Source organism: Furipterus horrens, unplaced genomic scaffold (assembly GCF_987537825.1).
Source record: "Furipterus horrens unplaced genomic scaffold, mFurHor1.1.pri manual_scaffold_7, whole genome shotgun sequence".
NCBI lineage: Eukaryota > Metazoa > Chordata > Mammalia > Chiroptera > Furipteridae > Furipterus > Furipterus horrens.
Window position 1 is genome coordinate 66,547,248 of NW_028327177.1, and position 25,658 is coordinate 66,572,905.

General features: G+C 41.4%; 1 protein-coding gene across 2 annotated transcripts in view; it reads left to right on the forward strand.

Annotated features, from left to right (window-relative positions):
- CHMP4C (charged multivesicular body protein 4C) overlaps positions 1-24,205 on the forward strand; it is a 37,547-nt gene extending 13,342 nt beyond the window's left edge. Inside the window, exons 2-5 of one of the 2 annotated variants that reach the window (XM_090282907.1) lie at positions 7,246-7,423; positions 13,962-14,076; positions 20,209-20,374; positions 24,010-24,205. In XM_090282907.1, coding sequence (XP_090139033.1) covers positions 7,246-7,423; positions 13,962-14,076; positions 20,209-20,374; positions 24,010-24,017 — 467 coding nt within the window. In that variant the 3' untranslated portion in view covers positions 24,018-24,205. Of the gene's footprint in view, positions 1-7,245; positions 7,424-13,961; positions 14,077-20,208; positions 20,375-22,455; positions 23,458-24,009 lie in introns of those variants that run through there. The other variant, XM_090282906.1, reaches the window with a different exon arrangement.
- The last annotated feature ends 1,453 nt before the right edge of the window (positions 24,206-25,658 follow it).

Genomic DNA, 25,658 nt, shown 5'->3' on the forward strand with positions numbered 1-25,658 from the left:
GCTATGATTGTTGTTTTGTTGTTATTATTCAGTTTGGAGACATCACTTAAGAAGAGTTAAGGTCACACACTGAGGTTATTACACAGTTATTAATTGGTAGAGGCAGGATTGAAATGTAGATCTAGTAACACCAAAGCCTCATCCTTTATATCAAATTACATTTCTTGATTTTCAGAAAGTAATCTAAAATTAGTTCTTATTAAGAAACATGGCATACTTTGTAGTGGGGAACTTAATATTTTTCTCCAAAAAAAAAGGAAAATGCTTTTGGGTCTAAATAAGGGTAGCCACTGAACCAGCCTGATAAGACTGGGAGGAGACACACTTCGAACATTCCACTTCTGGGAACGGTGGTGCGTGTAGATGTGTATTTGGAGTTTAGCTTCTTAGGACCCTCTGCTAAAGAGCATTATGTACTGTACCTACTGAAATGTGGAGCTGATTTATAAAATTATATTCCTTTTAGGGTGAGTTATGGTGAAATAAATGGGTAAGTTGTTGCTCAGTAGTCTCAGAAATAAGATATACAGTTTCAATGAGTGTTACGTAAATCACCATTATTAATAATAATATCTAATTATTAAGACTCCTCCATGCACAGAGACTATATAAAGTATTTTCCATAAATTATTATTAATTCTTAAAAGTCACCCAGCCTTATGGGGATTATATCCATATTTTCGGAACAGCAAACTAAAGCTTAAAGAAGGAAATTACTTAGCCAAGAGCACTCACCTACCAAGTCACTGGAGAAGAATCGACACTCTGTCCCTCAAGGCCATACTTTTTCTATTATACCATGTTGTCATCATACTGTGTGTACAAAGTTACTAAATTTATCCATTTATTGTTCATTAATTTCATTTTCTGTAAAATAGGCCAATAATAATGTCTACTTCTGGAGTTGGTGAGAGCAGATGACATGAATTACATAATGCACATAAAGCACATCAGCTTGACATACAGCCAAAACTCAATCAGCGCTGGTTCTTATTGGCCAGGTGCTAGGGGCTGTGGAAATGGGGGAATAGAATCTTGCTTCCAAAGGCTTATAGTTAGTGTAGGGGAGGAGGAGTGGAATAGGTTTTATAAATAATTATAATAGAGTTTGAAAAACGCAGCAGTAGTTTCAGGTCCATAGGCAGGGTGTTAGCACAGGGTGGTGGGGCCATTGTCCATCTCCCTATGTAGGGAGAAAACCCTCACACAACTCTGGTCATTAATGTAATTAGCTTCTGCAGAGTGAGATTGTAGAAAGGCCTTTATGACAGATAACCTAAAAAAATTTTTTTTGTTCTTTCCCAAAGGAAAGGTTAAACAAATAGAACTGTTCTATAAATAAAATGTAAGTGCTATTCAGCAAGAACTTAAATTGTGTTGTTGCATCCGGAGAGAGAAGCAGATCAGAGCCTCCACAGTCCACAGGGCAGGGAGGGATGAGGAAGGAAAGTACCACTTAGAAAAGTGTACACCCCCCAAATTAAAGCCTTTCTTTGGCATTGTAGGAACCCCCTAGCCTGTCTACTTGCTCCGTACCCACTACAGGCAGTCTGCCTTCTGGCATGCCCCACCCACTTCTCCAGAGCTGTAGGCTGCCTTCCCTTTCAAGATAGAGGCCTCATGGAGAACACACTTAAGTAACTACAAGAGGCACATCTACTCATACAAACTATTCTAGTCTTTTATTTATACATATGAATCTATAATACAAGATCAGAAGAATTTTGAGGGAAGTTAATTGCGTGAAAGAGAAGCATCAAGATAAGCAAAGCTGAACTTAAGAAAAAAGAGAAAATGTAGGAGATAAAAAAAGAATGCTGAGAACATAACTTGCATTAGTACCTTCAGGGATGTTCCAATGGCTATTGCATTCTAAGACAAGAAAAATTCTTAGAAATTAAAAATATAATTAAAAATAAATAAGATAAAAAAAGAATAAATAGAGATGAAGGAGGATCCGGTCAAGATGGTAGCATATGCAGATGTGGCTCATCTCTTCACACAACCACATCAAAATTTCAACTAAAATATAGAACAACCATTGACCAGACCCATCAGAAATCAAGTCGAATGGAAGTCTGACAATTACAAAATTGAAGAAACCACATCCATTGAGATGGATAGTAGGGGTGGAGACACAGAATGGGCTGGTCTCTCACCCACGTGTGATGGGTAAAAATTCGGGAGGGATATCTCAGCAGCAAGGAGTCCCCGCCCAACAACAGGCCCTCCCAGCCCGGGGTTTCAGTGCCAGGAAGATAAGTCCCCATGACTTCTGGCTGCAAAAACCAACAGGGATTGAGCCGGTGAAGAAACTGCTGGAGCCCCAAGCAGTTCATCTTAAAGAACCCACACACGGACTCACCTACTCAGACTTACTTCTTCTGAGCCCCAACATCGGGGTAGCTGTTTGAAAGGCACCAGTGATATATAGGGAGAAACTGAAGTATCTGGCATCAAGGTGAGCAGAGGCCATTGTCCCTGTGCTAACCCCCGCCCCCCACAGAGCCTGCAAGCCAGTGCCGTATCTGAGACTCCATCAACCTAACTAACACTGTCTGACCCATGATGGGGATCCCCAGAAACTCCACCCCACCCAACTTATGGGCCATCCAAGCTACTTTTCCATATGAATGGTTGGTCTTGGCTCATGCTTCCCAACTTCCTAAATCCTATCAAACAAGCAATAGCTGGCCTCAGTGATCTCCAGGCTCAGCACTATCAGCAGACAGCTTAGATTCACAGCTTGGCTTTGACTGGGACTCTGTAAGCCCTGCACAAGTAGCATCCATCATGTGAAGATTGCTTTATAGCTCAAGCAGGGTGCCCCAGGCAAAACACAGGTGGGGGCTGACCTGCACCACAGGGTGGCCTGCACCATCCAGGAAACTCCAGGGCCAGTGCATGCAATAGACAGCTACAGACTATGTTGGAGACCCAACCACCCTGCCTCTGTACAGCTGATCCTCCTGAGAGGGTGGAGGTTGGTTGTCAGTAGTCAGCTGACTGGCCTGGGTAAATCCCTCCCACTGATCTGCCAACAGCAACCAAGTCTCAACTACATAAGAAGGGTGTACTCAGCCCACATGAAGGGTGCACCTTGAGTAAGCAGCTTGAGTGATAGGGGAGGTTGTGCCACTACTGTACCCTACAAGACATCTACTACATTAGGCCACACTACCAAGATGTGGAGTCAAAGCAGCTCTGCCTAATACACAGAAATAAACACAGGGAGGCTGCCAAATTGAGGAGGCAAACAAATATGGCCCAAATGAAGCTGAACAAAACCCCAGAAAAAGAACTAAATGAAATGGAGCTAGCCAACCTATCAGATGCAGAGTTCAAAGCACTGGTGATCAGGATGCTCAGAGAAATGATTGAGTATGGCCACAAAATAAAGGAAGAAATGAAGGTTATACAAAATGAAATAAAGAAAAATATACAGGGAACCAATAGTGATGGGAAGGAAGCCAGGATTCAAATCAACAATTTGGAACAAAAGGAAGAAATAAACATTTACCCAGAACAGAAAGAAGAAACAAGAACTGAAAAAAACAAGAAGAGGTTTAGGAACCTCTGGGACAACTTTAAATGTACCAACATCCAAATCATAGGGGTGCCAGAATGAGAAGAGGAAGAGGAAGAAATTGAAAACTTATTTGAAAATATAATGAAAGAAAACTTCCCTAATATGACAAAGGAAATAGACATACTAAGTCCAGGAAGCACAGAGTTCCAAACAAGCTGGACCCAAAGGGGATCACCCCAAGATACACCATAATTAAAATACCAAAAATTAAAGATAAAGAAAGAATCTTAAAAAGAGCAAGAGAAAAGAAGAGAGTTACCTACAAAGGAGTTCCCATAAGACTATCAGTTGATTTCTCAAAAGAAACTTTGCAGGCAAGAAGGGACTGGCAAGAAGTTATTGAAGTGATGAAAAGCAAGGGCCTACAACCTAGATTACTCTATCTAGCAAAACTATCATTTAGAATGGAAGTGCAGATAAAGTGCTTCCCAGACAAGGTAAAGCTAAAGGAGTTCATCATCACCAAGCCATTATTATTTGAAATATTAAAGGGATTCATTTAAGAAAAAGAAGATCAAAACTGTGAACATTAATATGACAATAAACTCACAGCTATCAACAATTGAATCTAAAAAATAAAAAGAAAAACAAAAACAAACTGAGCAAACAACCAGAACAGGAACGGAATCATAGGTATGAATATCATTTGAAGGGTTATCAGCAGGGAGGGGAAGGGAAAGAATGGGAAAAGGTACAGGGATCAAGAAGCATAATTGGTAAGAACAAAATAGAAATGAGGATGTTAAGATTAGTATAGGAAAGGGTAAAGCCAAAGAGCTTACATGCACTATCCATGGACATGAACTAAGGGGGAAGAGATTGCTGGAGGCAAGTGGGGTACTGGATGGAGGGGGGCAAAGGGAAAGAAACTGGGACAACTGTAACAGCATAATCAATAAAATATACTTAAAATGATAAAAGAATATAGAGATGAAGACAAGTTAGTGATCTGGAATAAAAGTTAAGGAGTTTTCCCAGGACATAGAACAAAAAGAGAGACATATTAATAGGGTCATGGTTAGACCCAAGGAATCCAACATCCATTGTATAGGGATTTCAAAAGAGAGAAAACAGAGTGGTTTGGGCAGGGTCATAGTATGAATAATAATATAAAAACGAGTAGGAATTTCAGAAGAATGTACGCAGAAATAATGGAAGGGAAAGAAGTAATAAAAATTTTAAAAATACAGTTTTCATAGGATGAAGGAAGATTTGACTTCTTTTCAAAATAAAAATACACAATGAATGTTTACTTGTGGAATTAAAAAAAAAAGACAGATGCCTAAACCTATACTCATAAAATTTCTTAATTCCAAGGTAAGAGAGAAAATCTTAAACATTTCCAGAAATGAAACAAACAAACAAACAAAAAAAAAAACAGATTATCTGCAAAGGGTTGAGAAGAATATTATTATCAAACTTTTGAAATATTGGCTACCCAATGACAATAGAATAGTGTCTTAAAATATTTTTAATATTCTGAACATAGATTCTGTAAAAATTCAAACTATCATTGAAGTTTGAAACAAAATAAAGACATTTGCAGACCTATAGGAGTTTAGAGACTTTATAGCTACATACCTTTTCTGAAAAACCAAAAAGACAAAAAAACTTCAAGATCTATTTTGTTAAAAAAAAAAAAATCCAAGAAAGGATGATGTAGGGTACAGAAGCAATAGTAAGAAAATAAGCCAGCAAGCACTATAGTTGAGTGCAAATAACTGTTGAAATCATGTCTGTCAAGTTTAATGCAATTGTTAAGAAAATTTTCCTTAAAAATTAAAAAGATAAAAAACAACTAGTGATCACCTGGAACTAATAAAATTGTAGATTATTTTAATCAAACATTATAAGGTTTGGGGTGGGAAAGGAATCTTTTGGGGAACAATATAGACACTGATTAATTTTCAATATGGATAGAAACTTAAGTTTAATTATATGTGTATATTTAAATACAAGGGTATTCATTAGGAGAAAATTTTAGTATGTGTAACTGTCCAACAACTTAAATTGGGAAAATGTACAAGGAAAATTTGATCAATCTACATAAAGACAAGAAAATATATATATACATATATATATATACATATATATATATACATATATATATATGACCATATTAGATAACATATCACTTATCACGATAAAGAAGAATAGGTTAAAATTTTACATTGAAAGATAGAGACTCTATGACTGGGTTAAAAAACAGTCACACAGCCCTGGCTGGTGTGGTTCTGGATTGAGCACCAGCCTGCGAACCAAAGAGTTGCTGGTTCAATTCCCAGACAGGGCACATGCCTGGGTTGCGGGCCAGGTCCCCAGTTGGTGGTACGTGAGAGGCAACCACACATTGGTGTTTCTTTCCCTCTCTTCCTCCCTCCCTCCTCTAAAAATAAATAATAAATAAAATATTTTAAAAAGAAAACAGTCACACAAATATCCAACTGTATGCTATCTATAATAAGTGTACCAAAAAAGAGCAATTATAAAACACCCTTGAAATGCAAGTCCCCATAAAATTATTACAGGCAAATTGTAACAAAAAGAAAGCTAAAATGTTAATTTAAATATAAACAAAATGGAATTTAAGGCAAAAAGGATTAATGGGATAGAGAGTAAAATTTCATATTTGATCACCAGTATAACTGAACAAGAAACTACAATGATTATGAGTTTATATGCATCAAACAAAAAGCATTGGAATAAACCAAACCTATTGGAATTACAAGAAAAAATTGACCAAAACTGAGTTAAAAAAGAGCTTTCTTTCAGAAATCTGTTGCAGTAACTTACATGTGTCACTTTGAAACCATTAACCTATTCAAGTTCTTTTGCCAATTTCATATAATTATCTTCATAGTAACTTTCTGCTGCTTCTCTTTTCCTGAACTCTCTCCAAATGCCTTATCACAACTCACAGTTTGGCCTGTTTTGGGATGTTTTCCAAAGTGTCATAGTCAAAAGAACTCTGTTAGTTTTGTGATTTCTGAGTGAAGCTGATAAGGTTATTTTGTTCAAGTGCTAATGGCTGTGTATTTAGATACAATTTTTTCTGAAGGCAGCACTCTTCTCTCACCAGCTAACCCTTGCATATGACTCTAGCAGCGCTGATTTTGTGGGTGCTCATGGAAATATGTAACCTTATTGACCATCTCATAATCATTTCAGACCAAGACATGCAGCTCGGCATCCTGGGTTTCGAACAGTCACTCACTGTTTACCTTTGAGCAATTCATGTAACTTCTCCTGCTCTCGATTAACTTGTCTTTAATATGAGAAAGCAAGGCTAAAATAAAGTTATTAAAGTTCTTTCTTCTTCTGAAGGTTTTTCTATTGCATTTTTAAATTCATATTTTTATACGTCTTGTTTTTTAAATTCAATTTCTGTGGTATATTTTATGGAATGTAGAAATGTACTTTTCATCTGACACTTGCCAGATCTTTGAAAGAGAAGAATAACATTGAAAATGTTTGAGGGTGTGGCACTTGGTACAGGCACTTAAGGGCCAGCTCTCATCCTGGAGTTTCTCTGTTCCATCTGGTCTTCTATTTGTCTGTAGGTGCCAACAATGCTGAGAGTCCCTGGTTGGCGCTGAGCTAATGTCTCTCTAGTAAGTAGACTCTCTCCTTATAAATGTGGCTTCTCCCTTATTTAGCTGCGTTGCAGGCACTGAAGAGAAAGAAGAGGTTTGAGAAGCAGCTCACTCAGATTGATGGCACACTGTCCACGATCGAGTTTCAGAGAGAGGCCCTGGAGAACTCACACACCAATGCTGAGGTGCTGAGGAACATGGGCTTGGCAGCCAAGGCGATGAGGGCAGTTCATGAAAACATGTAAGTGGCCTTCTGTACCACTAAGTATGTAAGTGCCCTCAATGTTGGGAGAGACATATGATGATTTCAGCAGGAATGGGCTTGTCCTTTTGAGGCTCTTTGACATGTCAGAATGGGAATGGTCCCTCGGAGAAAGATTAAAAGTTATAGTGCAGAAAACAAAACAAAAAATATGCAACCATGAAGGACATTCATTTTGCCCTTGGTGTTTCCCAGTCACTTCACAGTTATCTGACACTCCATTTGTAACTTTTCATTATACAATTTTTAAAAGGCTTAAATGTTAGCATCTGTGAGTGTGTTAGACTATAGAATAGTGGTTGCCAAACTTTGGTGGGATTCAAAATCACCCAACAAGCTACTAAGGAGAACACGGATGTCCAGGCTCTTTGAAGAAGGGCAAGGACTGGGCCCTTCTGTTTTTAACCAAGTTGCCCAGGTGATTCTGATCCTACCCACTCCAGGAAAATCATCAACGTAGAATAATAATAGTTACGGCACGGATTTGGGGGTTAGATTTTCTAGGTTATCATCTCAGTTCCACTGCCAACTGTCTTGGGTAAATTACTTCGCCTTACCTGTATTCAGGTTTGTTGTCTGTAAATTGTAGATAATCATAGTATTTGTGGTTATTGTGAGATTCATTGAGATTCAGATATAATGCACTTAGTTCCTGGTACAAAGTAAGCAATCAATAATCAGTATTCACAGTGGTAGTGGGGCTGGTGACAATTTGCTTTATGTTCACACTGGGATCTGAAGTCAGAGCCACCATGCATTAAGAGCAATGAACACCTGAGTGATGCAGAAATGTTCCCTGGAGGGGGCAGGTGGACCCGAAGGGAGGCTGGGCTCACTGAAGACATCTTTGCTAACATTTTCTTGCTGTCAAAAATTGTTGATGATCCACCATCATTTTGACAACTTTGGAAAGATCATTACATTCACTATCAGAGTCAAAATCCTCTGTCATTGCTATAAACTGGTACTAACATGTATCACAAAATCATAGGTGGTTTAGCAACATCATCTCATTGTGTTCCTTTTGAGAAAAATTCACCCCCAGGCCCAAACTTTAACTACACCTTTCCTATACTCCTTTAAAAACAATAAATTACTTATATATTTGTTTTAAATATAAGAATTGGGGTGGTAAGAGAATGGTAAAGTGTTCTTTTTCATTACTACATGAAAATTGTTAAAGTTTCAGCTTTTTCCACATATATACTCTGGGAAACTTTGAAAAGATTTATTTCATTAGGAATCAAAATTTCAGTGTTTAAGTTGCCTGGTAATGAGGAAAATTGTCACTTTCCTGGCATCCAAACAGATTGGCCTAGTTTCAGAGTTGGAGGGGCGACTCAGAGGAAGGGTCTAGAGACATAGTCCAGATGCTGTCATTCACACCCTGGTAGCTTAGGTTGGTGGTTAGGGGCCAGTGGGGCTCAGATGCTAGAAGCACCCATCTCCGAAGCAGCTGTCCATCCTGAGCCAGTGGCTACCAGATCCTTTTGTCAAAGTTGCTGATTTTGCTGAGGGCTTCCTTGGCCTAATCCTTCCCTTATCTGTCATCTCTCAGGACAGCAGCAGGCCTGGGATGGCCCTCAGGCGGTCAAGATCTCAGAGTAACTAGACATTCTGGAAACTAGTTCTCTTGTTCCAGAACTCAGCTTCTATGAAAGGCTGCTGTCAGGTGGTGGCTACTGAAAGCTGCCTCAGCTTATTTTAGCCATGGTGGTCCATCTCTACTCCTGTAAAGGAGGAAAGAGGAAGGACATCTCTAAAATCAGAGAAGGAAAACTCTGACTCCAAAAAACCTCCGCTGCCTTGCGGCATACCTCTTCAGGGGAAAGGCTAAGGGAGTAAACCCCGACAGAAAATCCGGAGCCGGAGTCCCTAAGGCGGTTCGACGTTGTAGTCAACACCGGCAACTCCTGCGGCGCACCTGAAGCCAAGCTGTATTGACTTTGTCTTTCCCTTGGACCCTTCAGCTGCGAAGAGAGGGGGGGTCTGCTGCATGGGCAACAGCAGACCCTCCATATCACCCTGCCCAGGCTCTGTAGCTTCAGTTTCACTGGAGAGGACACTCCAGCGTCATCGCAAGATGTCGACTCAACACGGGAGGAGACAGATAGCGGTTATAAGCTCATCCGATTGGCGAAGGAAACGAGCGCCAGGGGTCTCCTCTGACGGTGGGAGAGGTCATCGCACCTCACTGGACAGCTACCGCCCGCCTCAAGCTGGGCAGCCCCAGCCAATTAGGTGCCGTCTCGCCATGGCTCGCCTGCCCCACTGGGTGCGTGGGGATCAGAGAGGCGCCTCTCGAAAAGTGGGCCACAAAACACCCACACCAGTTAATTCCAAGCAAACAACAAGAAAGAAGCCTCCGGCTCTTCGCCTCGCTAGCTGGAACATCAGGACCATGTGCCCCGGACTTACTGCAGACCTTCTGTGGATCAAGGGTGCCAGGAAAACCGCTGTCATCGATAGGGAACTGGCACGACTAAACATCGACATTGCGGCTCTACAGGAGACCCGGTTGGCCGACAACGGAACTATCAGAGAAACCAACTACACCTTCTACTGGCAAGGGAAGTCTCCGGACCAACCAAGACAGCACGGTGTTGGGTTCACTGTGAAGAACACGCTTGTTAACTCCATAGAGCCACCCACAGGAGGCACAGAGAGATTACTTACCCTCCGATTGTCAACAACTTTCGGCCCAGTCAGCATTCTTAGCGCGTACGCCCCAACCCTCTGCGCCACCATCGAAGAGAAAGAACAGTTCTACCATGCACTGGACGAAGCGTTATCCAAGATCCCCAGAAGTAACGCTCTCTATCTCCTTGGAGACTTCAACGCAAGAGTAGGAGCCGACCACATGGCCTGGCCCACCTGCCTTGGAAACTTTGGGAGAGGAAAGATCAATGAGAATGGTCAGCGACTGCTTGAGCTTTCGTGTCACCACGGCCTGTGCGTGACAAACACATTCTTCAAGTGCAAAGAGATCCACCAGGTGTCATGGAGGCACCCCCGCTCCCGCCATTGGCACCAGCTTGACCTCGTCATCACCAGAAGAACGGATATTGGCAGCACCCTCCTCACCCGCAGCTACCACAGTGCAGACTGCGACACGGACCATGCCCTCGTGGTAAGCAAGGTGCGCATAATGCCGAAGAGGTTGCACCACTCCAAGATGAAGGGTCGCCCACGCATCAACACCAGTTGTGCCAGCAACCCAGTTAAGACCCAGCAATTCATCAACAAGATGGAAGATGCACTCGGCGAGGGAGTGGCGGCAGATGACATTATCGAATCCAATTGGCCACGTCTCCGCGACGCCATATACAACTCCGCCATTATTGCTTACGGGAAGAAAGAGCGGAAGAACGCTGACTGGTACGAGGCTCACTGGGAAGAAATGGAACCCGTGATCGAGGCTAAGAGGAAGGCCCTACTGGCTTACAAGGCCACGCCCACTCCCAGTACACTTCAAGCTCTACGGGCTGCCAGGAACAAAGTCCAGAAGACCGCCCGCCACTGTGCCAACACCTATTGGCTAAACCTGTGCAGAAGCATTCAGGAAGCCGCCGATATAGGCAACGCACGAGGAATGTATGAGGGTATCAAGAAGGCAACAGGCCCAATCCCCTCCAAGATCGCCCCCCTTAAGTCCAAGACAGGTGAGGTCATCGTCATCGTCATCGTCAGCAGCCGTCCGTCTCGAGAGACGATGGTGTAGCTTCTTAAGAGTCTATCTGCACCGCCGAGAATGGCTGTGCAGTCCGACTCGGGAGTGACACGGTATCTGTCTCCTCCCGTGTTGAATCGACATCTTGCGATGACGCTGGAGTGTCCTCTCCAGTGAAGCTGAAGCTACAGAGCCTGGGCAGGGTGATATGGAGGGTCTGCTGTTGCCCATGCAGCAGACCCCCCCTCTCTTCGCAGCTGAAGGGCCCAAGGGAAAGACGGAGTCAATACAGCTTGGCTTCAGGTGCGCCGCAGGAGTTGCCGGTGTTGACTACAACGTCAAACCGCCTTAGGGACTCCGGCTCCGGATTTTCTGTCGGGGTTTACTCCCTTAGCCCTTCCCCTGAAGAGGTATGCCGCAAGGCAGCAGAGGTTTTTTGGAGTCAGAGTTTTCCTTCTCTGATGTGCCCCGACTGGAAGATCGAACCAGCGACACTTAGCTCGCAGGCCGACGCTCAATCCACTGAGCCAAACCAGTCAGGTGAGGTCATCACTGACCAGGAACAGCAAATGCGGTGGTGGACCGAGCACTACCTCGAGCTGTACGCAACGAAGAACACCGTAACAGACACTGCTCTTAACGCCATCCCAGACCTACCAGTCATGGAGGAGCTAGACACCCCACCTACTGCGGCAGAGCTCAGCAAAGCCATCGACCGCCTCGCTTGCGGGAAAGCACCAGGAAGCGACGGAATCCCTCCAGAAATCCTAAAGAGTGGGAAACCAGTCCTGCTACAGCCGCTCCACCATCTACTCTGTCGCTGCTGGAAGGAGGGTTACATCCCCCAGGATATGAGAGATGCCAACATTATCACCATGTACAAGAACAAAGGAGACCGCAGCGACTGCAACAACTACCGGGGCATCTCTCTCCTCAGTGTCGTCGGCAAAGTATTCGCCCGGGTCGCTCTTGCCCGCCTGCAGACCCTTGCTTCCCGCGTCTACCCAGAGTCCCAGTGTGGCTTCAGAGCTGGCCGTTCAACAGTGGACATGATCTTCTCCCTACGCCAGCTGCAGGAGAAGTGTCACGAGCAGCATAAACCACTCTACCTCGCCTTTATCGACCTCACGAAGGCGTTTGATCTGGTCAGTCGAAGCGGTCTCTTCAGCTTGCTACGGAAGATTGGCTGTCCACCACATCTGCTTGCTGTGGTCATGTCCTTTCACGACAACATGCACAGCACGGTGTCCTACAACGGCGCAACCTCTGAGGCCTTCCCAGTCAGCAGCGGAGTAAAGCAGGGCTGCGTCCTCGCGCCTACGCTGTTGGGAATCTTCTTCTCCATGCTCCTCCAATACGCCTTTAAGGACTGCAGCGAGGGTGTCTTCATTCACACCAGATCCGATGGCAAGCTCTACAACCTGGCCCGTCTATGAGCCAAGAACAAAGTCAAAGAGGTGCTCATCCGTGAGATGCTCTTCGCCGACGACGCAGCTTTGACATCACACTCCGAAGAGGGACTCCAGCAGCTAGTCACTTGCCTTTCCCACGCATGCAAGGAGTTCGGACTAGCCATCAGCCTGACGAAGACAAATGTTATGGCTCAAGGCACGGGGACTCCCCCATGCATCACCATCGAGGGGTACACCCTGGAGGTTGTCAACGACTTCACTTACCTCGGGTCCACCATCTCGAGCTCTCTGTCAGTCGACTTGGAGGTCAACCGGAGAATCGCCAGGGCAGCCACAGTTATGGCCAGACTGAACCGGCGAGCGTGGAACAATTCCAGCCTCACTGAGAAAACCAGACTGCGCATCTACCAAGCCTGCGTACTCAGCACTCTCCTCTATGGCAGTGAGACGTGGACCACCTACGCAAGGCACGAAAGGAAACTCAACAGCTTCCACATGAGGTGCCTGCGACGCGTCCTGCATGTCGCCTGGCAGGATAAGGTCCCCAACACCGAGGTGCTGAAGCGAGCCAATATGAGCAGTTTGCATGCAGTTCTTAGCGAGAGACGCCTCAGGTGGCTCGGCCATGTCAAAAGAATGGATGCAGGCCGTATCCCCAAAGACCTCCTCTACGGCGAGCTAGCAGAAGGCAAGAGGATGACAGGGCGCCCAAAACTGCGGTTCAAAGACATCTGCAAAAAGGACATGACACAATGCTCCATCAATCTCAACACATGGGAAGTTCAAGCAGACGACCGCCTAGCCTGGAGGCTCGCGGTCAGGCAAGGTACGTCACGCGCAGAGGCTGCGCGCAACGAGGAGGCGGTCCAGAAAAGATCGAGGCGGAAGCAGCGTCAACAGCAGCAATAACCGCCATCTGCCTTCACCTGTAACAAGTGTGGCAGGGATTGTCACTCCCGAGTCGGACTGCACAGCCATTCTCGGCGGTGCAGATAGACTCTCAAGAAGCTACGCCATTGTCTCTCGAGACGGACGGCTGCCGACGACAACGACGACGGTCCTCAGGGGTCCACAGCACCACTCCCTGCAGAGTCGATATATAGTAGCATATACTTAAAATTTACATATGCTCTAACAGACAAAATTTTAAAGTAGGTCTACAAATATTATAAATTATAAGATAATTTGTTCTTTAGCGACTTCCAAATGTAGCAGTTCTTTAATATTTAAAATGCAGGCACCTGTACAAGATTATTCTTTTCTTAAAATGTAAGTTATTTTTAAAGTTGGTGAATATTATCATCTGGAATTTTTGTTACCCTACAGAAATAACTAAGAGTTTGTATTAAATTGATTCATTCTTTCACATGGGAGTATATCTAAATTCATAATTTTAAAGTAAAATTCTAAAATATTTTAACAAAATATTTCCTAGGGATCTGAACAAAATAGATGATTTGATGCAAGAGATCACAGAGCAACAAGATGTTGCCCAAGAAATCTCAGAAGCATTTTGTCAGCGGATTGGATTTGGCGATGACTTTGATGAGGTGGGTAATGTGGTATGAAGACTGGAGTGTTACGGCGGCTGAAAAGGACAGCTTCCCACCATCGACAATAAAGGGCTCCTTGGTATTTCCTTAAGTACCATCAAAGAATAAATGATACTTGCTAGGAACATACTTAAGAGGGAAATGAAGTGTTGGTATCTCTGACTTAAAGGAAAGATTAATACAGTTTGGCAAACAGCCTCCTAATTAAGTTTCTAGCTATTAAGGAAAAGCAGCCTATGATTATGTAAAGTTAGGGACTTTTAATGGTGGAAGCCTAAATAGCCCATTACAAGGAGGAATAGCATGCTTGCACATCTGGGCAAAACAAAACAGACTGTCACTCTGCAAGGAACAGACGTATCATGCTCTGTGGTTGTTAAATTAGAGGTTAGGCTGCCTCTATTCATTACTCAGCCTATGAAACAAAACAAATGTGGATGGGCATTATTAGCATACACATTCCATTTGGATTCATCAGTCCGATAAGACAGACTATCTTTAGAATGGTGGTGTCTGTGCTGTGAATTTCAATTATTCTCTTCAACCGGTACAGCTTTAGAAACTTTTCCAGTTCTCAGTAATACGGTGAAGACTCTGACTTCCTACATCTTCCTGGTATTAAAAACAAAACATCTAATGAGGAAGGTGTGGTTCCACAGAACCCTAGAAAATGAGAATGGGTGTCAACTTTTTAAAATGGTGTAGCTCAGCTTTCAGGCCAGATCCTTCCCCTAGCCTGTTTTTGTTTGACCTGTGATCCAAGGATTTGTGTGTGTGTATTTTATTGATTATGTCATTAAAATAGTTCCAATTCCCCCCCCTTTGCTCCCCTCCTCCCAGTACACACCTTCCCCCAGCAATCCAACACCCTCTAGTTCATGTCCATGGGTCATGCATAAAAGTTCTTTGGCTTCACCCTTTCCTATATTCTTCTCTTTTAAAAAACTAATTAATTAATTTTGTATAACAACAAAAAAATAACAATTCCCCCCTCTCAGACTTAAGACCCCTTATAATTCTATAAAAGACAATGGTTGAAGGTCTCATGCTCCTCTAGCTACTTCAAGCTGGACATGGTCATTGTCCTACCTACCCTTGGGTTCAGGAATCCCTAATAAGAGTGGGGATGTGGAGGGGAGGGTGTCCTTCCCACACGGGGAAGGATCTTGCAGACTCCAGGTCAGTTGGCTGTCTCCAGACCATGGCATGCTTGGTTTAACAGGCTAGCATCCTTGTTGTATTCTGGGGGCAACAGATTTGGCAACAGGATTAAAAGGCATCATTCAATCCATAACCATGAGGTGACAAAAGGCAGGGATTAACTTTTCAATGTCCCACATTAGGGGGAAAAAAAGGTTCTTTGGAGGAAGGTGTGCAAAGCACGTCGCACTTGTCCAAAATCCTTTTGTCCACTATACTTAGTTTGGGCTGAGGGGAATATTTTAGCTTTCTCCCCTCTCAGACCTCTGGGCCCTTTCTATCCAAGCCTCCAGGATAGAAAAGAGAAACCAGTTTTAAAGTGAAGCCCACAGACCACCTCATGCTTCACCAACCCAGCCACTTAGTTCAGCCAGAAGGCAGCGATGCAGACAGGATTAAGTGAGGCCTATACATACAGACAATCACTTAGGTAATGAGATCATAGGCTTATGCCCTATGAAAACAGAACACACATGTTAATTTACGCAACATAACCCACAAACCAGTCTCTATATCTGCAAGACTCTCTTATTGGAAAGGTATTTGACATTCTTCTTGCCCGTAAATTAGCATCTTTGATAATGTCACAGATCTAGTTTAACTTTCAAATTAAAACAAACTTTAAATGAAAATAAACTTTAAAGACAGTTAGCTGCACAACTTTATACTCTACCAATGAGCATTGTGGTTTTCCTTGAGTTGAGATTTTTTTCCTTTAAGATTACCCTCCTTGTCATTAAAGGGACTGCTTTAAGTCCAGTTTTAATTTATCCTGTTCATTTGCATAAACACGACAAGAACAGCAAATGATCACATATCATTTTTAAGTCTGCTTTGCTGGAACCTACACAAGGAACCTTTAGGGTGACTTTCAGTCTGCCCTTCAGGGCACAGAAGCTGAGCCACATACCTGCCATTCAGCCTTGCCTATAAACATGTGTCTTTTCCATGTCCTTCAGGTTTTTAATTGTGCTTTAAGGCCCCTTCTAGCCATCTTTCAGGAAAGCAACCTTCATTCCTTCCCTGGAAAGATTTCCATGAACCACACAACCAACCAAGGTACCAGGCCATTTTTCTTGTGGGCTTTTATTACATTCGAAAGTCAATCCCAGTTCCTCAGGGCTTTAGACATGACATTCCAGTCAAAGTCATGGTTAACAAAAGCTCTGTTAACAACTGGTCTTATTAGTTCTATGCAAAGAACCTTATGTCATTGCTTACTTATTCAGAATGCCAAATTCTGGAGGGATCAGGTAGGGAGAATAATATACAATGTAAAGGAAAATCCTTGTCATTCTAATATTCACTAAGATTGCTTTTCCATACTTTACATTTTCTTTTGTTCACCGTCCTACGTCTGAGGTGCTTTTTTTTTGTTTTTGTTTTTTTTTTTTTAATGGGGAGGGAGGTTACTGGTTCATTTATTAATTTATTTTGCTTTCAGTTTTTGCCCCCACTAAAAATTTTTGTTTGTTTTTTTATTATAGTTGTCCCACCTTTTCCCTATTGCTTCTCCACACCCTGCCCACCCCTTCTCCCAGAGTCAGTCCCCACCCAGTTGTCCATGTCCATGGGTCATTTATACATGTTCTTTGACTAGACACTTCCCCTTTTTACCCCATTCTCTCCCTTCCCCTTTCCCCCTTGTCACTGTTAGTCTACTCCTTGTTTACATACCTCTGGTTCAATTTTGCTCATTTGTTTGTGTTGTTCATTAGTCTCCTGTAATAGGTGATAGCATAAGTTATTTTTCTTTCATTGCCTGGATTATTTTGCTAAGCATAATTCTGTCTAGTTCCATCCATGTTGTTGCAAATGGCAGGAGTTCCTTCTTTCTTTCTGCTACATAGTACTCCATTGTGTAAATGTACCACAGTTTTTTGATCCACTCATCTACAGATGGCCACTTAGGTTGGTTCCAGCATTTGGCTATTGTAAATAGTGCTGCTGTGAACATAGGGGTGCATAGGTTCTTTTGAATTGGTGTTTTAGGATTCTTCGGGTATAATCCTAGAAATGAAATCGCTGGTTCCAAAGGCAGTTCCATTTTTAGTTTTTTGAGGAAATTCCACACTGTTTTCTATAGTGGCTGCACCAGTCTGCACTCCTATCAGCAGTGCACCAGGGTTCTCTTTTCTCCACATCCTCACCAGCACATATTGTTTCTTGATTTGTTGATGATGGCCATTCTGACTGGTGTAAAGTGGTATCTCATTGTGGTTTTTATTTGCACCTCTCTGGTGACTAGTGATGTTGAGCATTCTTTCATATGTCTATGGACCCTCTGTATGTCCTCTTTGGAGAAGTGTTTGTTCAGATCATTTGCCCATTTTTTTAATTGGGTTGTCTGTCTTCTTGGTGTTGAGTCGTATGAGTTCTTTAAATATTTTGGAGATCAATTCCTTGTCTGAAGTATCATTGGCAAATATGTTTTCCCATATGGTTGGTTTCCTTTTCATCTTGCTGATGTTTTCTTTTGCTGAGCAGAAACTCTTTAGTTTGATGTAATCCCATTTATTTATTTTTTCCTTTATTTCTCTTGCCTTAGGAGATGTATCTGTGAAGATATTGTTACATGGGATATCTACAATTTTCCTGCCTATGTTTTCCTCTAGGGTTTTTATGATGCCATGGCTTACATTTAAGTATTTGATCCATATTGAGTTAATTCTGGTGTGTGGTGTAAGTTGGTGGTCTAGTTTCATTTTTTTGCATGTCCCTGTCCAGTTCTCCCAACACCATTTGTTGAAGAAGCTCTTTTAACTCCATTTTATTTTCCTTCCCCCAAGAATGGTTTTTACATGTTTAAAGGATTGTAGAAAACACCACCACCACCAATAGCAGCAACCGAGAAGACTGTGACAGAGACCATATGTGGCCTATGAAACCTAAATTTGTGCTGTGTGGATTTTTGCATCATAGTCTCCAGGCTTATGACATTTGAGCTCTTATTTTTATTACTAAACTTTGTGTAAGTCCCTTTACTTTTCTCACCCTTTGTTTTCTCACCTTTAAAATGAAAATTACTGTCTCACTGGCTTATCTCTAAAATTTCTTAAATTCTAAAATCCTTTTATCAATGAATGAATAAGTGGTTGTTACTGGAGTCTGAAAATGAGTGAGTAGAAGCTTATTCTGTCATCCTGTTTGCTAAAAAAAATCAATATCTTTTTGGTGCTTTTGATAACTACCACACACTCTAGGTAATTCTGGGTGCATGCTCAGTATAGCATAGTGTGTTCTGCTATTACTACATTTGCTGCATTTGTTCTTGATTGTTTTGTGAGCAGAAGTAGGACATCAGAGTACAGCATTCCCTCACTTATGGTGGGTATTACGTTCTAGATGCCCCATGATAGGTGAAAATCCGCGAAGTAGGAACCTTACATGTATTTTATATTTATATATATTTTAAGGCTTTATAAACCATTCCCACACACTTATAAACTGTTCCCAGTCCCTCATTAACCTTTCCCACTGTCTTATTAACCTTTTCCACACTTTTATAAACACTACTTATGTTCTTAAGCATATTCTACACTCTTAAACCTACGTAACTTTAACAACATACGTATACAGTACCGCAAAATCCCACAATATAGCAAAAAATCCACGACAAATAATTAAATATAATATTTTTTAAAATCCCATGATACAGTTAGGCTGTGATAAGTAAACCATGATATAGAGAGGGACTACTGTATTCATTCTGCAGGCACTCCATTCATACAGCCTGTGGACAACCATAGAGCACACAACTACACTAACCACACTATTTCACATGTACTTCAATGTTGTTTTTTTTTTTCTTTTCATAAGGTAGACAGAACAGTGGTCAGACAATCATTCTATTTGTTGCCTGAGATACACTAAACTTGATGAAATGTTGTGGTTGGCTTAAGTATATCCTCTCATGGTCCTTAGTATAATTACTCTCGTTTTAATATAGGATAACTGTTTGTTTATGTGTCTTTTTCCCACATAAGGGAACTGTTTAAGGTAGGAACTGTTGGTTGAACTTTGCATTCCTGGTTTGAGTTCAGTACTTGGCCAGGAGTGAATTCTCTATCAATTTGTTTAATCATGAATGAATAGATGAAGATGTTCCTTGATCAAATATAAGAGAGTCTTAAGTCATTTGTAATGGAGAAAACCTCAGAATTCTAACAATGACAAATTTAGTTTAGACTCCTAACCTCTCTAAGGGGTTGAATTCTACCTGAGGATCCATGGAACCAGGTAGATCTGGACTACCAGTCATCCTCTGTCTCTCACAAGGTGACTTACACTCTTAAAGTCTCCAACTAGTTTTGTATCTCTAAGGTTCTTGGGATAGAGAGTCACTTAGGATTAAACTAGACCCTTTGAGACTATTGCTAAAAGAATGAAATACAGTGTACCTACCTTGGATTGAAGTTTAATTAACCCAAACACATATCGGCTTGGGTAATATAACAGAGAAATCATAGTATCTTTGATTCTTTTTACTTTCCATACATTACAATTTTTTGCTATATTTGTTACTTATTTTTAATAACAATAACCCAAATAAAGATATTTCCTCCAGTTAAGATTTAACAGATTCTTAATTTTTAACAGTAGAAAAGAAAAGATACATTTGGAAAAAGGACATGCAAAGTGTAAATTTCCTGAAAACTGTGCAGGTTTTCTATTCAGCTAGCACAAATGACTTGAATAACTGTTTAGTCAAGTATTTATAAGATTAGCTATGACAAATTTGCACAACCCCAAATATTCATTTTTTAATCATTGCTCAGTGTTGCAAAAAAGACTTAGTCTTAACATAAATATTCCATTTGACTGGGTTCTCACATATCAATTGGGTAGCAGATGTTCTTGTTATTGTGTTTGAGGAAACCTACTGCTTGTAATGCTAACTCCATAATTCTTTCTTTCTCCTGTGATCAGGATGAGTTGATGGCAGAATTGAAAGAATTGGAGCAAGAAGAATTAAATAAGAAGATGACTAATATCCGACTTCCAGATGTACCTTCTTCCTCCCTCCCAGTGCAGCCAGACAGAATGCCAGGTAGAATGCGGGGCATGTCGTCTACTGCACAGAAGTCCCAAACAGGTGTGTCCTCACTTCCACTACCTGTGCTTACACAATTGCCTACAATAATAGCCTCATCTATATCCCTGTTAGGACTGATTTTTATTCCATAAATATACAATCCCCCTCCAATGGAATTTACTGATAATAATTGTGTATTTGTTCTTACATGGTTGTTTTTTGTTTTTTGTTTTTTATATTTTGTTGATTATATTGTTACAGTAATCACAATTTTTTCTTCCCTTCGCTCCCCTCTGCTCAGTACACCCCTTCCCTCCAGCAATCCCACCCTCCTTAGTTCATGTCCATGGGTCATGCATATAAGTTCTTTGGCTTCACCCTTTCCCATATTATTCTTAACTTCCCCCTGTCTATTTTGTACAAAACAATTATGCTTCTTAATCCCTGCACCATTTCCCTATTTCTCCCCCTTCCCCCTCCCAGCTGATAACCTTGCACATGATTTCCATACCTATGATTCTGTTCCTATTCTGGTTTGCTTAGTTGGATTTTGTTTTTATTTTTTAGATTCAATTGTTGATAGTTGTGAGTTTGTTGTCATTTTAATGTTCATAATTTTGATCTTTTTCTTAAGTAAGTCTCTTTGACATTTCATATAATAATAACTTGGTGATTATGAACTCCTTTAGCTTTACCTTGTCTGGGAAGCACTTCATCTGCCCTTCCATTCTAAATGATAGCTTTGCTAGATAGGGTAATCGAGGTTGTAAGTCCTTGCTTTTCATCATCTTGAATACTTCTTTCCAGTCCCTTCTTGCCTGCAAAGTTCTTTTTGAGAAATTAGCTGATGGTTTTATAGGCACCCCTTTGTAGGTAACTCTTTGCTTTTCTCTTGCTACTTTTAAGATTCTCTCTTTATCTTTCACCTTTGGCATTTTAATTATGATGTGTCTTGGTGTGGTCCTTTCTGGGTCTAGCTTGTTTGGGATTCTCTGTGCTTCCTGGACTTGTGTGTCTATTTCCTTTTCCAAATTAGGGAAGTTTTCTTTCATTATTTTCTCACATATGTTTTCAATTTCTTCCTCTTCCTCTTCTCCTTCTGGCACCCCTATGGTTTGGATGTTGTCATGTTTAAAGTTGTCCCAGAGGTTCCTAAGCCTCTCCTCATTTTTTTCAATTCTTGTTTCCTCATTCTGTAGTGGTTGACTCTTTTATTCTTTCTTGTGTTCCAAATCATTGATTTGAACCCCGGTTTTCTTCCCTTCGCCATTGGTTTTGTTTGGATTTTCCTTCGTTTCTTTTAGCATAGCTTTCACTTTTTCCCTTATGCATTTGCCATACTTAAGCATATCTGTCAAGCCTGTGAGCATCTTTATCACCAGTGTTTTGAACTCTGCATCTGTTAGGTTGACGATCTCCTCATTGCTTAGTTCTCCCACTGGAAGCTTGATTTGTTCCCTTTTGGGGGGCATACTTCTCTATATCCTCATCTTGACAGGATTCTGTGTTTGTTTGCCTCTGTGTCTTAGGTAGAGATGTCACTGTTCTTACATGTTTAACCTTCAGTGACCTTCAAAGTACTCTCCATTTGATGCAATACACCTTTTGAGACATTTTCTCCACTGCTCAAACAATTTTTGAAATGTTTGATTTTTATGCCTTCTGCCATTTTTTGTTTACCTCTTCCGTGTTGGCAAAACATTTCCCTTGAGGACCTTTTTCATCTTGGGAAACAAAAGAAAAGTCACACAGGGCGAGATCGGGTGAATAGAGGGGGTGGGGCATGGGAGTCATGCTGTTTTTAGTCAAAGACTGCTAAACACTCAGTGCAGCGTGGGCAGGTGTGCTCGTAAATCACCCACCATGAAATGTGCAAACATGTTGAAAGAGTCTTCAAAAAAAACTCACTGTAGCTGAATGCAGCCTCTCATAACAACACCAGCTGGTACACTGATACAGATGGTTTCCTAGAACACTCACCTAGTGGGGGAAGCCTGTACCATAAGGGACCCACCCTCCAGAAGATAATTCTGTCTTTTGGGGTCTCCCCTAATCCACCTTAATAGACATAATTTGACCTGTTTTTTTTATGCTAAAGTGTGAATGTCACCAATTACATTTTTATACATTTTATGTTCCAGCATCTTCCAGGAGGGCAGAAGAAGAGGACGATGACATTAAAGACTTGGCAGCTTGGGCTACTTAAATGAAAAATTTTTTGACACCTATATTAATGAGCTCTACATAGGACATAAAAAAATGTTTTTGCCAAGTTCAGAAGTTAACAGAAAACTTGTTTCATATTTATACTTGATGAGTAATTGTCTCTTAAGCCTCATAAGTAATATTTAAAGAAAGGAGTCATGTCAGACAGAAGCAGCGATGGAAAGGGACTCCTGGTGGTATCTTGGAGGACCTCTCTCATGAATGGGAGGGGCCTCTCTGCTTTGCTCACTACTGAACTTAGCTGGTGCTCTCTATATTTGTTGATAAGAATAGACATCTGTTCACATATAAAACATATAACCGTTTATAAGCCATTGAAGAGTGATGTGTCTGGGGTAGCTGGAAAAATGACTTTCCGTTCTATGCAAGTGCAACTATGCTGTGTGTCCATGTCACCGGATATGGCACCCCTGGTAGCTGGAAATACACCGTGTTTCTAGTAGGAGAGACGTCACATGGGGCAGTCCTATGTGAGTCCATACATAGTTTCACTTGAGTTTTGGCATTTAAAATCTTAAAGGATTTTTAGTTGACATTTATTATGCCAATTTAGCTTGGAATGGGGCAATGGATGCATTTCTCAGAAGGTCTGAAAGCACTAAGAACTCACACTGCTGAGCATGGATCTCCTGAGTGTGATTCCGCTGCGTAGGAAGCTGTGTGAATGCCCGGGGCCAGTATGATGCTACTTCAGCTGCTGAATGTGTGAATGTTCATGCCTTTTGGTCCTTTGCTCTCTTGTTCATTAATTTATACTTTGCAGCATATATCTTGTAAATGCATTAATTATAGGCAATTAAAAATATATTTTGATTGACATTTTGGCCATAATTATTTTTAAATGAAAGTATATTACAAAATTATGTATTGCCTAAAATATATCATGGAAAATAAAATGAAAATGTCATTATATAAAATGTTCTGATGTTCCCTACATTTGCTTAGCAACATAATGAAATGGAGAGAACACTGGACATGGAGATAGGGGTTCTGGATTCCAGCCCTGCCTTGCCACTTACACAGTAAGGAAGAGGCATGCACTCCAAGCCTTTTAGTCTTCACTGAGAAATCTAAGGGCTGGACTTGATCTCTAATGGTCCAGTCTTGCCGCAGGCCTTTTGCATATGCTGTTCTCCTTAGTAGTCTTCTCACCCTCTACAACATAGGCACCAAATCTTATTTCCCAAATCTTAGTTAAAATGTTCGTTATCTTGGGAAACTTTTCCTGATGCACAGACTAAATTGGGTCTCCCTGTTATATGAGTCTGTAGCACTCTGCTTTCTCTCCGGTCACCTGTCATGGTTCATACTGCTTGTTTACTTGATTTATTATTCAATTATTGCTGTTCCTCCCTGCCATTCTGTGGTATCCCCAGAACCTGGCACAGTTCTTCGTACACAGTAGGTATTCAGGAAATGTTTGATAAATGAATGAAGATTAAGTTTTTACATGTTTTGGGCCATCACAGGAACTTGATTGACCTTCTACCTTCAAAACTTGGCAAAATATACAAAACAAGTTTCCAGACATTGGACAACAGACAGCACCAGCCTTATTCCTGAGAGAGAAACCAATAAAGTGAGTCTTCAGTGCTCCGGCTCACTGCCTTCACAGAGGAGGTGAACCCAAAGAAAACATGGTGGTCTTAGAGGGGAAAGGAGTGGGGGGGGGGCGGGGGGGGAGAGAGAGAGAGAATGAGAGAGAGAGAGAAAGAGTATGAGCTCTGGAGCTCAGATCAGCAGTGGGGTCCCAACAAGTCTTCAGCTGAGCACTGATCTGTGTACATGTATTACAAAATTACTGAGGCCCAGGAGAATCACTGGGGCAGATCAATCCCAGAACTCATACGGGGCCAGGAACAATTTGTGTTCCCACTAGCCATTGTGGAAAGACCTCCTGATACAGGGGTCAGCAGACTGAGTTCTCAGAAGGGCATTGACTCAGTAGAGAGGTCAAATTATGCCTAGGCTAATGGCTGTCTGGGTACATCTTGAAAAACTTAAAAGCAAGCTTCAAAAGAATGAAATTATTCCAAGTTCCTAACTGCATCCTGGGACAACAGAACAACTAAAATAAAACCCTGGTCCTGACTGGCTCATTTGGTTGGGCATTGCTCTGTGAAGCTAAAGATCGCTGGTTCAATCACAGTCAGGGCACATGCCTGGGTTGCAAGTTCAGTCCCCGGTGGGGGAGTGGGAAAGGCAACAGATAGATGTTTCTTTCTTGTATTGAAGTTTCTCTCCCCCCCTTCCCCTTTCTTTAAAAATAAATAAAATCTTTAAAGTAAAATAAAATAAAAATAAAACAAAACATTGACACTCAAATCTTTTAATTTCAAAAACAGTACAAAAAGATTGTAGAATATCTCATTAGTACTTTTATATTGATTTCATGTGGAAATATTACTTTCGATGTACTGGGTTAAATAAAATGTATTATTAAAATTTATTTCACCTGTTTCTTTTTACCTTTTTGGAATGTGGCTGCTTGGAAATTTTAAATTGCATATATGGCTCACATTATATTTCTGTTGGTTGATCTTGGGCAAGAAGGTCAATTATCAATGTATGCACAGATAATTTAAAGTGCTACAATGACAACTTGTTAAAAATAAATTTTTCAAACACTGACATCTTATTTTGAAAAGAAAAATGCTTTGAAATAAAACCATAATGTTGCACCTATTCTGACAGTAAAGAAAATGAAACACAAGAGGGAAAAGGTATAGAAAGCAAATCATTCTTAGATTGAAGAGGTATTAAAAAAACATTGCATGATACCTCAGGGGCGGACATTCGTATGGACAATACTGAATAGCTATTCTGTTGTGTTTTGTATTTTTAAATGTTTTCCAATATGTCAATTAGGTTTTATCCTTTTTTTTTTTGCTGTAAGATACACATTCAAGATAACTTAAGAGACAAATTTGGATTTCTTAGAAGTGATTTGGAAATGCTTAAAATGCAAAAATGAAGAAGGTCAGAGACCAGAGAAAGGCTCTGGAGCGCACAGCAGCCAGATCTGTGGGACTCTACCTTCTGAGTACCCGTCTTCCCAGCTGCTGGGAAAAGTGAGCAAGCTGCTATTCTGCTCAAGAGTCAAATTCCAGATCCAGAA